Consider the following 15,127-nt stretch of genomic DNA (forward strand, 5'->3'; position numbering starts at 1 on the left):
TGGGGAGGGGCAGGAGGACTTTTAGTTTTGTGTTGGGAAGATGGGCTAAATGAAACGTATTCAGGTATAACTAGTGATGTAAATGAAAAAACAGTAATTGTTGCCAGATTCTTAAATTAGCGTATCATTAGAATGTATTAGAAGATCAAGTTCTTTTGAGGAAGAGGGAGCATTTACTTACTTGTACTTCAATGAGGACACAAGCTGGGCGGCAACTCGCCCTGCTGCGAGGACGGTACAGACGGTTGAATTCAAATTTCCTCGGTTGTGAGCCTGTGAGCTGACTATTTTTAGCTTGTCTGAATCCCAATGGCGGCCGCGATTAGGCGGAGGTTTACGACGCAAACCTCCGATTGGCCCAATGTCCGTCTTTACGGGGCTCATCCATTCTTGATTTGCCTGCCCCTTGAATGTTTTTTCCATGTGGATTGGCCTATACCAAAAGGGACCTCCAATTTGAACTTGACGGAGGGGGCTGAGAAGGACTAAAAATAGTTTGTCTCAAATCTGCCTAAAAGCGTCGGCACTTTAGCCTGAATCTATTCAGTGGGATTAGAATCTATTCACGGCGAAGTGGAATATTGAAAGACGCTGGATATATGCCCGGCGTCAGAAACTACAATATCCGTAATATCTCAAGAATGGCTCGGGAGATCGAGTTGAAACTTCCAGGGTGTTATTGAAAAAAGTCAAGAGCCATATTAAAATAAGACGAGCAGAAAAACGTCATAAATAATTGAAGCTCTCAAAACTTCCAGGGGGCGTTGGGGGTCAAATCGATCTCAAATTCTGACTTGAGTGTGAGGCCAGAGGTAAATCTGAAGATATTGTGTGTATCACTTTACACTGACCTTCAAAATAGCGTATCCCCAATAACTCGGGAATTGCCTTGGGTATCAAGTTGAAACTTTTAGGAAGTTTGAGGGGCAGGGGGAGGCAATTGGACCTCAAATTTTGACTTAGGGGAGAAGGCAGGGGTATTGGTGAAAAGGTTTTTCCTCTGGTCCATCTGAACGTTTTGGGAAAGGCAAGAGCATTTTAGATGTTATGTTTAGGGAAAGAGATGGAAGTGTCAAAATACTTTTTGTCTCCTTGATATTAGTTCGTCTGAAAAAGGACGGACAGTTTTTATGTTAAAGCATGAAATTTCTATCCGTAAGTGAATGGATCAAGAGGATTCTTATGTAAAGAAAAAATTATTTATTTTGCCCGAAAATGGGCCCAAATCTTATTTTCTCGATTAGTTAGGATTTATAATTTACTCAGCTCAGTTACTTGACTTTGAATGTTTTTGATTATTCCAGACCACAAGACTAAAAGATTCGGGAGGCACAAAATGGGGCCTTAAATTTCGTCTCTCCCTTTCGTTTGATCTGTCCTAGTCGAGTGGTTAGCGCGCTAGACTTGAAATCCTGAGGATTGGGGTTTGAGTCCTGTTGTCGTTGGTTATTTGGTTTGAAACGCGGTTCAATAGTGGGACTATGTAAGCTCGGCCAGGGTCTACCAAGCTCTAAATGGGTACCTGGAGAAATATGGGGGAAAACACGGGAAGCGTTGGATGATTTTCCCCCAACCACGCATTGTACTCTCGGCCGAAGGCAGAAAATCAGGAGATGGGTACCTGCGCAACGCAGACCTTTGGTCACCATGTGAAAAAGAAATCAGTTTGAATATGGTATTCATTTGTTTCTTGGCCATGAGTTTCTTGGCTCCTTTGCAGGAAACAAATTTGAGAGGAATTTTGGCTGCATCAGATCGTTACGGCTGAATATGGGTCCAAAATTCAGTTCGTCTCGGATAGGCTTCTAACTTACAGGTCTGGAGTAGGTAGATCTCAATGAAAGCAAAATTATTTTGAAGATTGGTCGTATTGATATGCTGGTCGTATTAAGCTGGTCGTATGACCAGCTTTAAAATTTCAGAAACTTCAATTAAGGGAATGTGGTTGTCTGTTGCTACATTTTCAGGTTCTCTTGTCGGTAAATTGGCCAAAGGACAAAGGACCTCTCCAGGGGGCTTAGTTATCAAGATCAATCAAGAATTTGGGGGTTGACAAGTGACAAAAGTTGACATTTGCTAACGAATTAGTGAAAGCACAATTGTTTTACGAATGCATCACATCTCGACGGAAGAAAAAAAAGTGCAAGAGGAGGAATTTTGACTGAACTTGTATTTTTATCAAATCGGCGAAATCTTATACTCAGGGATAATTTTTTGAGGGGTAACCGTCTAGGGAGGGAATCATCCGGGAGGGGCATTAGCCAGAAAAGTGTCAATGCACAAGCAACTACGAAAAATTTCGTAGTTGAATTGAGAAAAAAAATTCCCCCACCTGTTTTCTTTGGGTGGGGGTGCGGGGAATTATTTGGACACTGTAAGAATACATAAACAACGTAGAGATTTTCGTTGAAAGTCAAATTAAAAACCATGCTTTTTCTCTGGGTTTACCGGTGACAATCGTTCTAAGATTTTTAATAATGTTTGAAAAATAGAGTGGGGGATTAGCTGGGACACCATAAATATATAAAAATGTCAAATGGATGGTAATTTTGAAGGAAACCAGGGGCGTAGTTTACTATGAGGTAGGGGGGCAACATCCCCTCCCAGACCTTGGTTTGCCTCCCCCAAGACCCCAGTTTGCCCCCCCCCCCCGGCTGAAATTTAGTTTCTTCCAAAATCTTGTCAAAACTAAGATAAACCTGCATAATTCAAGCATCAACAGAAACAGATAGTTTTCTAGTACAGTACTATAAGTTACCTTTATATAGTACTAGTACCTTTATAGTACTCTTAAATTACTAAATAGTGTCTATATGATACCAAACGGCTTATTTTTTAGTTTTTACTGTCATTTTCACTTAATTTGGGAAAATGGGCTCCAACTTTGCTCCCCCTCCCAGTATTTTGATAAAATTACGCCCCTGACGGAAACCCTACCGGGGTCTTGGCCTAACCTGAATTTTGATGACAAGGACCGCTAAGAAATGTTTATTTGGGTACAATATAGGGTAATTACATGCATATATATATATATATATATATATATATATATATATATATATATATATATATATATACAAACTTGGCTAGAAACTAACCTAGCTATCCTAATTTGAATTTGTGAGGGTTTTATTTATCCGTCGACTTGCCTAGAAATGGCTCGCGAATCGCCATAATGCGTGGCACTCTTCTGTCAAAAATGTCTGGCAACAAAGCTTACATATAAAATTTATGGAGCTTTGGAAACATTTTGTGTTGTCAGAAATTTTTTCGACGTGCATATCTCCTTTGCCGAAGTACACAACGAAAAATCCGAGGTCGAGGTTGCAACATTCTAGCTGCATCCGAACTTGATGAAAATAATTATGGTTTTTCTAAGATATCTGGGAAATTCGGTGTCGGCTGTTAGTTTTCTGTCGTTTATTTAAATCTATTATCTAAGTTGTACAAGCTATATCAAAGCCGCCGAAATAATTCTAAATAGTTTAACCACACAAACTAAAACGTTTATAATGGACGAGATAGGGCAAGTCTTTATCGTACCACATCCCCTTAATATAGAATTATGACCTTTTTTTTCAGACAGCAGGAGGGGGGGGGGCTCAGACCATTAAGCCCCATTGTCATGACCCCCCCCCCCCCAAAAAAAAAAAAATATATATATATATATATAGCACAGGTGTCAACTGGGCCATTGGTGACTCTTTGGGTGTGGTATAGAGTCAAGTTGTCCTCCATTGTCTTCCTCATCCCGAGAACCCCACCCGTAAGTTCAGACTGGCAATGCTCGTCCCTCAAAAAAAAGGAGAGAGTCACCCATCACTTGCCAGCCATCAGCGACAAGGGGTGTTTCATGCGAGGACTTCTTCGCCTACTCAGATTGTTCCTCAAGGAGGTTTTCTTGTGCCATAGTAGGCACTTCACATGTAATGGGGGATTGAATACCCCGTACATGATTTTGGAAGCCACTATTGGCTTCAGTCCATCCGATCTCGGCAGTGTATCCCACATAGAACTGTGCCTCATGGTCAGACACTAAGCAGGACGGCCAGTGACTGAAATCAGTATTCAAAGGCCCCTGTCTGTACCTACCACTGCCTTAATTAGCATTAAAATTTTAATTAGCATTAATATTGCATACAAATTGTAGATCAAAGTTTGACTGGATATTCATATTTTTGTGTAAAATTTTAATTACAATCCAAATTTTTGATCACAAAAACTTAATTTAAGCAGAAAAACTGAAAAAAGAAAATTGTGCATTTCAAATCAGTAATGAAATTATGTCATTAAAAAATAGACTGAAATTAATTTTATAGAAACGTTTTCCAAAAAAAGAAGTTGTTCAAAAAGAGCAAAGAGCCGTATTAAAATTTAAGAGGAGCAGAAATAAAGTCATAAACTTTCAGGAACAGAAATCACTATCAAAGAATAAAATGAAACCCAATACGAACAGATATTGAAATCAATAAACACATCAAATATAAAAAAATTTTGGAACTCGAAACAGAAACCCAAAAACATCAAAACGTCAAACAAAAATATAACTGTTGGTGAATAAAGAAATCCTAAAACGAGCAGAAATTGAAGTCAATAATCAAGTAAAGCTCTAAACAAATAGAAATTACTAGTAGGGCTATCACCCCCTAAACCCTCTAAAGGCCAGAGTGTCATTTGTGCCATACTAAAAAATAAATTTTTCTGATAAATCTGATTTTCTAAAAAATAAATTTTTCTGATATAACATTACAAAATCAAAATCGCTGACACTTATAGGTACTAATATAATTAAGCATAATTATTATATATAATTAATATAATATAATTAAGATAAATATAATTAAAGTAGGTACTAGTATAATTAATATATTAAACAATCAGTGTATGTTCATTAGTTCTTTCTAATAGTCTTTATTATTATTAATCACTTCCTTTGTTAATGTTAAATTTTTTTTTTTACAAATATAACCTCATTTTTCAAGATAGATATCGTTTTCTGTAAAACCCAAATAACGCTCAAGCCATGAAACGGAGGGGGACACCACTCTTAATGATAAATCGTGATTAGCCTTGGGATATTGTTTTTGTTGTTGTGTTTCTTTTGATATTCTGAAAAATAGAAAAAAACATTCCTCAAAATAAAATATTTTTCAATAAGCAAACGGAACTTTGGCTTTGAGGAGGTTTAAGGGCCTGTAGCCCTACTCCTATGTTTGGTAATTTTTGTTTATTTTAAGTTTAACTTGATTTGTCGTTTTAATATCGGGTCGCTTTAGGATTTATTCATGTATAGTAGTATCTGTGAACTTCATGTTTGATTTGATTTCTCATTTCCAATTCTGTTTGTTCTGAGCTTCATTTATTCAGTTATAGAATTTTTTGTTCGTTTCAAGTAGAATCATAATGACTGTATCTCGTTATATTTTTTAGTATGGCCTATTTACTTTTCTATGAAAAACTTCCTTTTTGAAAAACGCATTTTCAATTAAATTCTTGAGTAAAAAGCAAACTGAAATTAGGACATTTTAGCGCACTCATCCTCTGTCTAAAAATTCGAAATAAAAAAAAAAATATCCCACGAACTGTTAGATAAATTTAATAAATTCCTTTTGGTTATTTCCAGCTCATGGAGGCAACTGTAGCTCTCCGCTGTCGTGAAGTTGATGTTTCACTCGTTCAACGTGCAGTTCCAGATGCTATTGAAGCGTATAAGCAGGCAACGTCAAAAGAAGCAGTTATCAAGATCGATACGGAATGTTTTCTGCCAACTGGAACGTAAGGCATTTACATTTCCAGCTGGCTCAAACTTTTTTTTAACCCAATAATATTTCCTCAATTTGAAATTTTTTTATATACATTTTTAAAAATCATATATATTTAGTATTCATGTATTTATCATGGGGGCCGGGATTTTCGTCCCTAGAAACTTCCCTTGTGGAAAATTATTGAATCACTTGACTTAAGGCTCCTGCTGCATGATATGTGGCGTAGAGAGCATATCAACTTTGATGCTCCAGGTGGACCGATCTGCTGCCATGAAAGTGGCTTCGTCAGCTGCAATGTTGGCCATGTTCAAAAACTTCTGTAGCTTGTCCTTCCACCTATCCTTTTACTTCCGTAGATTTGGGGTCAAAGTCATATATCATTCTAATAGAGGCTGTCAGTGGCATCCAAAGGAGATGCCCAAACCGTCTGAGAGTCCGCTGGGCAATTTGAGTAGGGATTGGAACTTGATGAGTAAGGACAAGGAGCCATTCACACAAAATCGTCCCATCGGAGCCCCATCTTTAATCTGGCAGATATATGTCGTGCACGCTATCGTGCGGAAATTCCCGCTCGGGAAAATTTTCACACGCAAAATTGAAGAGCTACAGAGAAAATACAAGATAGGTACTTCAAAATGTCGATCACATGTATTGGGTGGTAACTAAAGGACCAGATATCGAAAACGGTTCTAGGGCAGGGGCTGGATGGTCTTCAATCACTTTCAACTTGAAAAAAAGGACTAGAACTCCCAATTTCCGATTGAATGAACATCCTCCGAAGTTTCTACAACCATGAGGCCAAGGTTGGGATGAGGAAGGGCAGTCCCCTCCCATACGGAGTAATTTCTGCTCGTTTTCGGGTTTAATGTTATTCTCTACTTTCATAATAACGAAGTAGACCAGAAATATTCCCGGAAATCGAAAGGTATTATGCATATATCTCTACCTCCACTCCCCTTCCTTAGAATTAATTCTGTTTATCTGAAGGATCAATGAGATTTAGAATATTTTAGCACTAAAATGCATGTTTTAAGGCCTTTGCCCCCCTCCCTAACTGCAAAACGATCAGAGAACCCTACTAGTGGTTTCAAGCTCTCATCTACAAAAATTTAGAATTTTTTTTTTGCCAAAGAAAGATCGCGGATATGTGTTTTTTTTTTATAACCTATAGATTGATTCCATGTTATTCATTTTATTGTTTTTTTTCACACTTCTAGCTTTTTCAGTTCTTCCAATTGTATTTTTATTTCTTTTTACTTTCCGCGTTGTGTGTTTTATTTTTATCCGGTTTATTTCGTTCTATTTTTGCTCAGAAAATGTGATGAATTGTTTGGTTCCATTTTTTTATTATTGTGTTTTATTATTATTTTATATTATTATTATTTTGTTTTGTTTTTTACTGATAAAAACATGTTAAATTTAGTTTAAAAGGTAGTCATTTGGTCCTTTAGTTACCCCTGACATCCTTTAGTTACCCCGGACATCTGATCAACATTTTGAGGTACCTACTTCGTACTTTCTCTGTGGATGCTCAATATTTCATGTGGGGAAATTTTCCGCGGGGAGATTATCCAGGGAATAGGGAACAACTAGCAGGATTTATCATAAATGTTGTTCGAGATCATATATAATGCCCGAATCAAATTCCGATTTTTAGGAGCAGCTTTTCAAAAGCAAAAAATTAAATAACTTATTTTTTATAGGTAAGTTATCACAGTTTAAGTGGTGAAGAGGTCCGTAAATATGTTCTGAGACCACAGTGGCTGACGTACCACAAGAACAAAAAAAAAGCAAACATGATTATGTTGGTTGATTTTCAGCTAGTAAATCATATGCAGCGCGCTAGCGCTGCCTAGGTAAAGAACGATGTGGGAACAATGTGTTTTGTTTTTTTTTGGTTTTTCTCCATACCCAGGTACTTCGTATCGAATACAGTTTATATAATATGCCAGTAAGTTTACCGCAGATAATTTCTGGCTCTTCATTCTCGGTGCGAACAAAAAGCTCCTCCCACTTATTTCTGCACTTATTGTCCACTTATTGGTTGAGCCGGCCAAGTGGTTTTGTCAGTACTTGTTCCGTAAGTGATTATTCTTTGTCTACCCGTGAAAAGATCTAATGTCGCTTATGTTTATATCTGAAAAAACGTTCTCTGGAGCACTCGCACCTCGGTCCGGGTTTTTATAATGGGTGACATAGGGAAAGATTATACTGGATAATTATATAAACTGTGGTATCGAAGGAGTTGTCATAGAAACTTCGAAAAGGGCTCATTCGATTGGAAATTGTAGTGAATAGGGTCCTTTCTCATTGGTAACAGTTTTGGGTAATAAACTAGTCCCCCCCCCCACACCCCTCAGTTCCCACAACACATTCAAATAAAACTTGTGGGCACTCAGTCTAGTCTGCATAGTTGATTTCCAGATAAAAAATATGTTTTTGATAGAAGAGCTCTCCCGCAGCCTACTGGTCAGGGGTTTTAACTTCTGCACTATGGGCATATAAGGTTCTTATAGAAGGCGTTTTGTTAAAAGATACTAAAAAAGCTAATTGAATTGGAAATTCAAAGGACTAGTGGACTTTTTAATAGTCAAAAGTGATTGGAGGGCAACTAGCCCCCCCCACGCCCATCATTCCCCCAAACACATCCAATGAAATTTTTGAGATAGCCATTTTGTTCAGCGTAGTTTATTTCGATATATTAAATTTCTTTTTGAGGAGTACACTACACAACATACCTCAAGGACAGGATTGTAAGTTATGCCCTGGGGGCATATAAGGTTTTTATAGAAGGCTAGTAGAAACTTCAAAAAAACTTCATTAGATTTGAAATTCAAAGAGCTCGTGCCCTTTTTAATAGTTGAAAGTAATTGGAGGGCAACTAGCCCCCCCCTCCGCCCACGCCCCTCCTTTCCCCAAACACATCCAAAAAAAATTTTGAGATAGCCATTTTGTTCAGGGTAGTTGATTTACATATAGAAAATATGTTTTTGAAGAGTATACTCCACCACAGCCCTCAAGGAAGGGGTTTTAAGTTATGCCATGGGGGCATATAAGGTTTTTAAAGAAGGCATTGTCGTAGAAACTTCAAAAAAAGCTCATTCGATTGGAAATTCAAGGGCTAGGGCCCTCTTTAATAAGGTTTTTCTTGAAATCTTTGTCGTAGAAACTTGAAAAACGGCTCATTCGATTTGAAATTCAAAGTGATAGTACCCTTTTTAATAGTCGAAAGTGATTTGAGGGCAACTAACCCCCCTCTCACGCCCATCTTTTCCCCAAACACATCCAATTAAAATTTTTAGATTGCCATTTTATTAAACGTAGTTGAAAGTTTTGGAAATTAGCTCTTTAAGGATGACAACCCCTCCCCCCACATCCCTCAGGGCAAGGGTTGTAAGACGCCCCTCTCACGCCCACAATTTTCCCAAACACATAGAATAAAGATTTTGAGATATCCGTTTTGTTCAACGTAATTGAAAGTTCTAGAAATTAGGTCTTTTAGGATTATAACTTCCTCAGAGCCCTAAGTACAAGGGTTGTAAGCTATGCCCTGGGGCATATAAAGTTTTTATTGAAAGCGCTGTCGTAGAAACTTCAAAAGAGCTCATTCAATTGGAAATTGAAAGGGCTAGTGCCTTTTTTAATAGTTGAAAGTGATTGGAAAGCGACTAACGCCCCTCTCACGCCCAACATTTTCCCAAACACATCTAATCAAAATTTTGAGATATCCATTTTGTTCAACGTAGTTGAACGTTCTGGAAATTAGGTCATTTAGGATAATAGCCCCTTCAGAGCCCTCAGTGCAATGGTTGTAAGTTATGCCCTGGGGCATATAAGGTTCATATAGAAATTTGTTGTATAATTCATAGGCAGCGCGATCGTGCTGCCTAAGTAAAGAACGGGGACACTCCGAGAACGAGACAAGAAACGAGGACTAAGTAAAGAGGAGGACACTCCCCACAGTCCTCAGGGCAAGAGTTTTAAGTTATGCCTTGGGGGCATATAAGAACGATGTTGGCACAATGTATTGTTTATTGATTTTATTCTTTAGAGCAGGGCACTTCGTATCGAAATAGCTGTCATAGAAATTTCGAAAAACGCTCATTTAGTTGGAAATTGGAGTGGCTTTGCCCTTTTTAATTGTCAAAAGTGATTAGAAGTTGACTAACACCCCTTCCAAGCCCACCATTTCCCGAAACACATCCAATCAAAATTTTGAAATAGCCATTTTGTTCAGCGTAGTTGATTTCCAGATAGAAATTATGTTTTTGAGGACAGTCCCCCTTAGGGCAAGGGTTGTAAGTTATGCCCTTGGCGCATATAAGGTTTTTTATAGAAGGCGTTGTCGTAGAATCTTTAAAAAAGGCTCATTCGATTGGAAATTCAAATGGCTAGTGCCCTTTTAAATAGTCGAAAGTGATTAGAGGGCAACTAACCCGCCTCTCACGCCCACCTTTTCCCCAAAAATGGCTATCTCATTCATCAATGGGCAAATCGGAGGGTGGGCGTGGGAGTGTGGGCGTGGGAAGGGGATTAGTTGCCCTCCAATCACTTTTAACAATTAAAAAGGGCATCAACCCTTTCTATTTTCAATCGAATGAGCCCTTTTCAAAGTTCCCATGACAACTGCTTCGATACGAAGTGCCCTGGTCTAAACAAAATGGTTTTCTCAAAATTTTGATGGGATGTGTTTGGGGGAATGATTGGCGTAGGGGGGGGGGGCTAGTTGCCCTTCAATCACTTTCGACTATTAAAAAGAGCACTAGCCACTCCAATTTCCAATCGAATGAGCCCTTTTCGAAGTTTCTACGACAACTCCTTCGATATGAAGTGCCCAGGTATGGAGAAAAAAGAAACACATGGCTATCCCATTTGCCATTGGAAATTTGAGTGGCTAGTGCCCTTTTTAATAGTCGAAATTGATTGGAGGGCAACTAGCCCCCCCCCACGCCGATCATTTATAATAGATAACCGAGACAAACTCAAAACGAGCAGAAATTAACATAAGTTGGGCTCAAAACCCCTATACCTTCCCAAGGCCAGAACAAAATTTGCACTTTCCTGAAGAAAATATGAATGTTTTTACTTTTATATCTTTAATAAACCAAATAATATTTACATTTTGATTACTAAATATCAGTATATGTATATTAAACTGACAATGCACATTCATTTGTATTTTTTCAGTAGAGTGGAAATTTTACAGAAAGATGTGAGATCTTAGATGTAAGATCTTAGTGCAAAAAAACGGCCTTAATATCGGCCTTAAAAACGGCAAAAAAACGGCCTTAAAAACGGCCTTAATAAACGGCCTTAAATTTATCAAGTTTTTGTTTCTTCTTTTTTTTCCTTTTAATTGTCTCAGTAGAGGTAAGACAAATTTGAGGGCTTTATGGCAAATCGGTTTCGATCTGCCTTTTATAATTTGTAAATGTTTTTTTTTTTTGTATTTATATATTCTTATGTACTTTGCATTTCTTTTTGCATTTGTTATTCATTACTCTTGTAACTTTGGTTCTTAGCTTCTGAAATTACCATGACTCTCTTTTTTGTATAATCATTTCCGAAATTAGTCTCTCATTTCTTTCTAGTCATTTTTTCTGATTAGATAAAAAAAAGTGTATTTAAAACTAAATTGCTATTTTTTCTAGAATTCCAGATTCTCTAAGAGTTCATAAAATTGTGTTACTTTATTTACTCAATTTAGCAAAAATTTCCTTATATTAAAGAATTAAAATCTTTTTCAAATCTTCTCTGATTCTCTGTTCATCTGATTCTACTGGATAAGGTGATGGGAATCACCAAATAATTTGCAAAATTTTAGAATAGCCCGCTACTGCAAGCTGAAAGAGCCCCCTTCTTTAAGTTCCTTTTAAATGTAAGCAGCGATGTTGATTCAATCACTAATTCAAATCATTTGTTTTTTACTCGATGCGGGAGGAATTAGATACTGTATACATCGTAATCTCGATGTCTCATTCTTAACGAATGAGAAAATAAACTTAATCTTAGCTCCTAATAAATGACAATTTTGATTTTTAATCAAATTCAAAGATTTCTAGAATTCCAGAAATTCTAGAAAATGGGAAAATAAAAATGGGGAGAAAAAACACCTGGAGGAGGACAGCACTAAACACTTTTTCTGTAATGACCCTTCGCTGCTCGCTTTTGGGATATAAGATTCTGTGAATTCCGGATGTCTAAGGGGAGTGACCTATATATTGAATGTGTAACCCAATTTGTGGCGCCACCGACCGAGGCGGTGGCGTTCGGTCGACTTTAAATTAATTTTGCGGCAATTCTTTACTGCGTCAACCGCAAAGTTGGAGCTTTTCCTTCTCGTGTGGTTTAGTATTTCGATTTTCCTGATGAGAAATCAAGCAGGGGCACTATCCCCGAATTTTCGGGTATTTCCCCGAAAATCTATGCGTCACCCCAAAAAATAGAGAACGAGAAAAATGGGAAAATAAAAATGGGGAGAAAAAACACCTGGAGGAGGACAGCACTAAACACTTTTTCTGTAATGACCCTTCGCTGCTCGCTTTTGGGATATAAGATTCTTTGAATTCTGGATGTCTAAGGGGAGTGAATTGAGAACGAGAAAAATGGGAAAATAAAAATGGGGAGAAAAAACACCTGGAGGAGGACAGCACTAAACACTTTTTCTGTAATGACCCTTCGCTGCTCGCTTTTGGGATATAAGATTCTTTGAATTCCGGATGTCTAAGGGGAGTGACCTATATATTGAATGTGTAACCCAATTTGTGATGCTATAGCAATGGATTTATTCTCGTCTATGTTCTTTTATATCTCTTTGCGTTATGTTTTTTTTTCTCTAGGACAGAATTTTTATTTCTTAACGTCTGACGAAAAGAAAAAAATTTAATTAAAAAATAACCGAGAAAATGATGGTAATATCAGCTGATGTAAATGGCTGAGAGGGTAACTGGCTGATATTACCCTCGTTTTCTCGGTTATTTTTTTAATTATATTGTTCTCTTTTTGTCAAACATCATGTATAGCCAGTGTGGTCTCAGAAGTATTTATATCTTCACCCAATGCCATATAATCTTAATTTCCTGTTACATTCTTTGAACCAAAAAGTATGGAAGCTGATTGTATAGAAACTCGAAATTTGTAAAAACAAGGGGGAAAACAAATAGTGCCATCTAGCTGTGCCCAGCAAAATCATAAAGCCATTCAGAACAACTCAATTGAAAGTATTATTTGCATTAATCTTACTCTTAATTATCTCTTTTCTACCTTTGCTTCACTTTGGGACTAGTACCACTCTGAACTTTATATACATCAAAATTACTATCTACTAGCGATGTGACCACTATGCCGCTAGTCATTCATAAGTTAACAGAGCCCCCCCCCCTAAAAAGTACTGAAACAATATTGAATAATCAAGACAGATTAATTTTAGAGGCTGGGTTTCAAACGATTAGCCCGATCAGCCACGTTGCTCGGGGCTCATCCACATGAGCCCTCATCAACTTTCCCTTTAAAATATCTGAGGGTTCTTTGGGGTTTCCCCCCATTTATCTTGTATTTTTCATAAAAACCTCACCTGTCTCTTTTTGTCCAATTTGCCCCTCCCCCATCCTAGAAATAGATTCTTGCGCACTTTTCTTAGCTCAGTCATAAAAAAGGGGCAAATTTTTTGCCCCAATTTGCCCCTTTTTGCCTTTTTGCCCATTTTTTTTTTCAATTTGCCCCTCCTCCTCCAAGAAAAAGCTCCTTTGTACTTTACTTGGCCCAGTCCCCTCTAGGAAAACGAAAAAAAGTTGTGTGTCAGCGCGAATTGGAATAACCTTGCAATTCAAGGATACAATTCCATGCGCTCGGAGTTGGCCTTATCTAGATTGGTCGCTAAACGTAACTGCAATCTTCAGTCAGTCCATCTTCACATCTCAGCTCCTACATTTCGTTTTTACATCTTTATTTTATACATTAGTTGTTTTATCATTGTCTGTGTCGCATATTTGTATTCTTTTTTTTATATATATATATATAACTCCTGTTTCTTTTACTTGTCTCCCTATTTCATTTTTTTATAGTTTATCTTTGTAAGATAATATTTATAAAAATGGCCAATATTTAGCCTATGTAATCAGCCAATAAATAAGGTCTAAGGCAGGAAAGACAGGGGGCATGAGAGGCAATTGCCCCTCCTTAGAATTTTCAGCCCTCCCTAGATTTTGAAAAGTACATTTTGCACCCCTTTAAATTTCCGCAAATTGATGCCCCTGGGGTTGAAGTCACATATCCCTTATTTGTAGATATACCATAATTAATGATACACATGTGTGTGTGTGTGTTTGTGTGGGGGGTCATTCAAACTGCTAAGAAGTAAGGTAATAAAAATGAAAATTGACGGAAAGGCGAAAAAATTATCATTTGTAATTATTAGACATTTGTTAAATAATAATAAAATAATTTACTTTATGATTGACAATTTTTTTTTCTTTTGGAAAATAAACAAACGAACTCTTTCAGGTTCGGTGGAGTTGAACTTTCGGCCATGCGTGGGCGTATCAGGGTTGTCAATACCCTAGAAACTCGTCTAGATATGATTGCGCATCAATTGCTACCAGATATCCGAAATACGTTGTTTGGTAGAAACCCAAACAGAAGATTTCTCGACTGAAAAGACACGTGATTGTCAGTCAAACAATATTTAGGCCAAATTTCCTTCAGTTGTTGAAAGTGTTAAAGCAATGGTCTAACGAGTTGATTTAATCATTGTGGTGTTTTTTTTTTTTAATTCACTTTTTGTTTTTCGATAGATAATAAATGTTTGCGTGTATCAAATAATTACATAATTGATTAATTTTATTCTGTAAATTATTTGAAAAAAACTACGTTTTCTAAAGAGTTAAAGAGGCTGAGTCACAAGTTCGAACCTTAAAACGTACAGGGATTAGAAGGTACAGTTGGAGGCTGCCGCCCCCCAACCCCCCGATTTCGCAGCCTTTAAATAAAAAAAAATTTAAACTGAAAGTAAGGAGCGACATTAAACCTTAAAACGAACAGAAATTATTCCGTATATGAAAGGGGCTGTGCCCTCCTCAACGCCTCGCTCTTTACGCTAAAGTTTTTATTGTTTAAAAAAAAGAGTTGTGAGAAAATCAAACTTTAGCGTAAAGAGCGAGGCGTTGAGGAGGGCACAGCCCCTTTCATATACGGATTAATTTCTGTTCGTTTTAAGGTTTAATGTCGCTCCTTACTTTCAGTTTAAAATTTTTTTTTATTTAAAAGCTGCGAAATTGGGGGCTTTGAGGGGCGGCAGCCCCCCAACTGTACCTTCTAATCTCTGTACGTTTTAAGGTTCGAACTTGTGACTCAGCCTCTTTAAC

General features: G+C 37.4%; 1 protein-coding gene across 1 annotated transcript in view; it reads left to right on the forward strand.

The window, feature by feature from the left end:
• Positions 1–14,589, forward strand: part of Vha26 (V-type proton ATPase subunit Vha26) — a 33,900-nt gene extending 19,311 nt beyond the window's left edge. The window contains exons 4-5 of the mRNA XM_089107031.1: positions 5,624–5,775; positions 14,268–14,589. Coding sequence (XP_088963157.1) covers positions 5,624–5,775; positions 14,268–14,418 — 303 coding nt within the window. The 3' untranslated portion in view covers positions 14,419–14,589. The remainder of the gene's footprint in view (positions 1–5,623; positions 5,776–14,267) is intronic.
• Positions 14,590–15,127: the final 538 nt, after the last annotated feature.

This window comes from Artemia sp. Qi Xiang Cuo, chromosome 21 (assembly GCF_049724085.1).
Source record: "Artemia sp. Qi Xiang Cuo chromosome 21, ASM4972408v1, whole genome shotgun sequence".
NCBI classification, from domain to species: Eukaryota; Metazoa; Arthropoda; class Branchiopoda; order Anostraca; family Artemiidae; genus Artemia; species Artemia sp. Qi Xiang Cuo.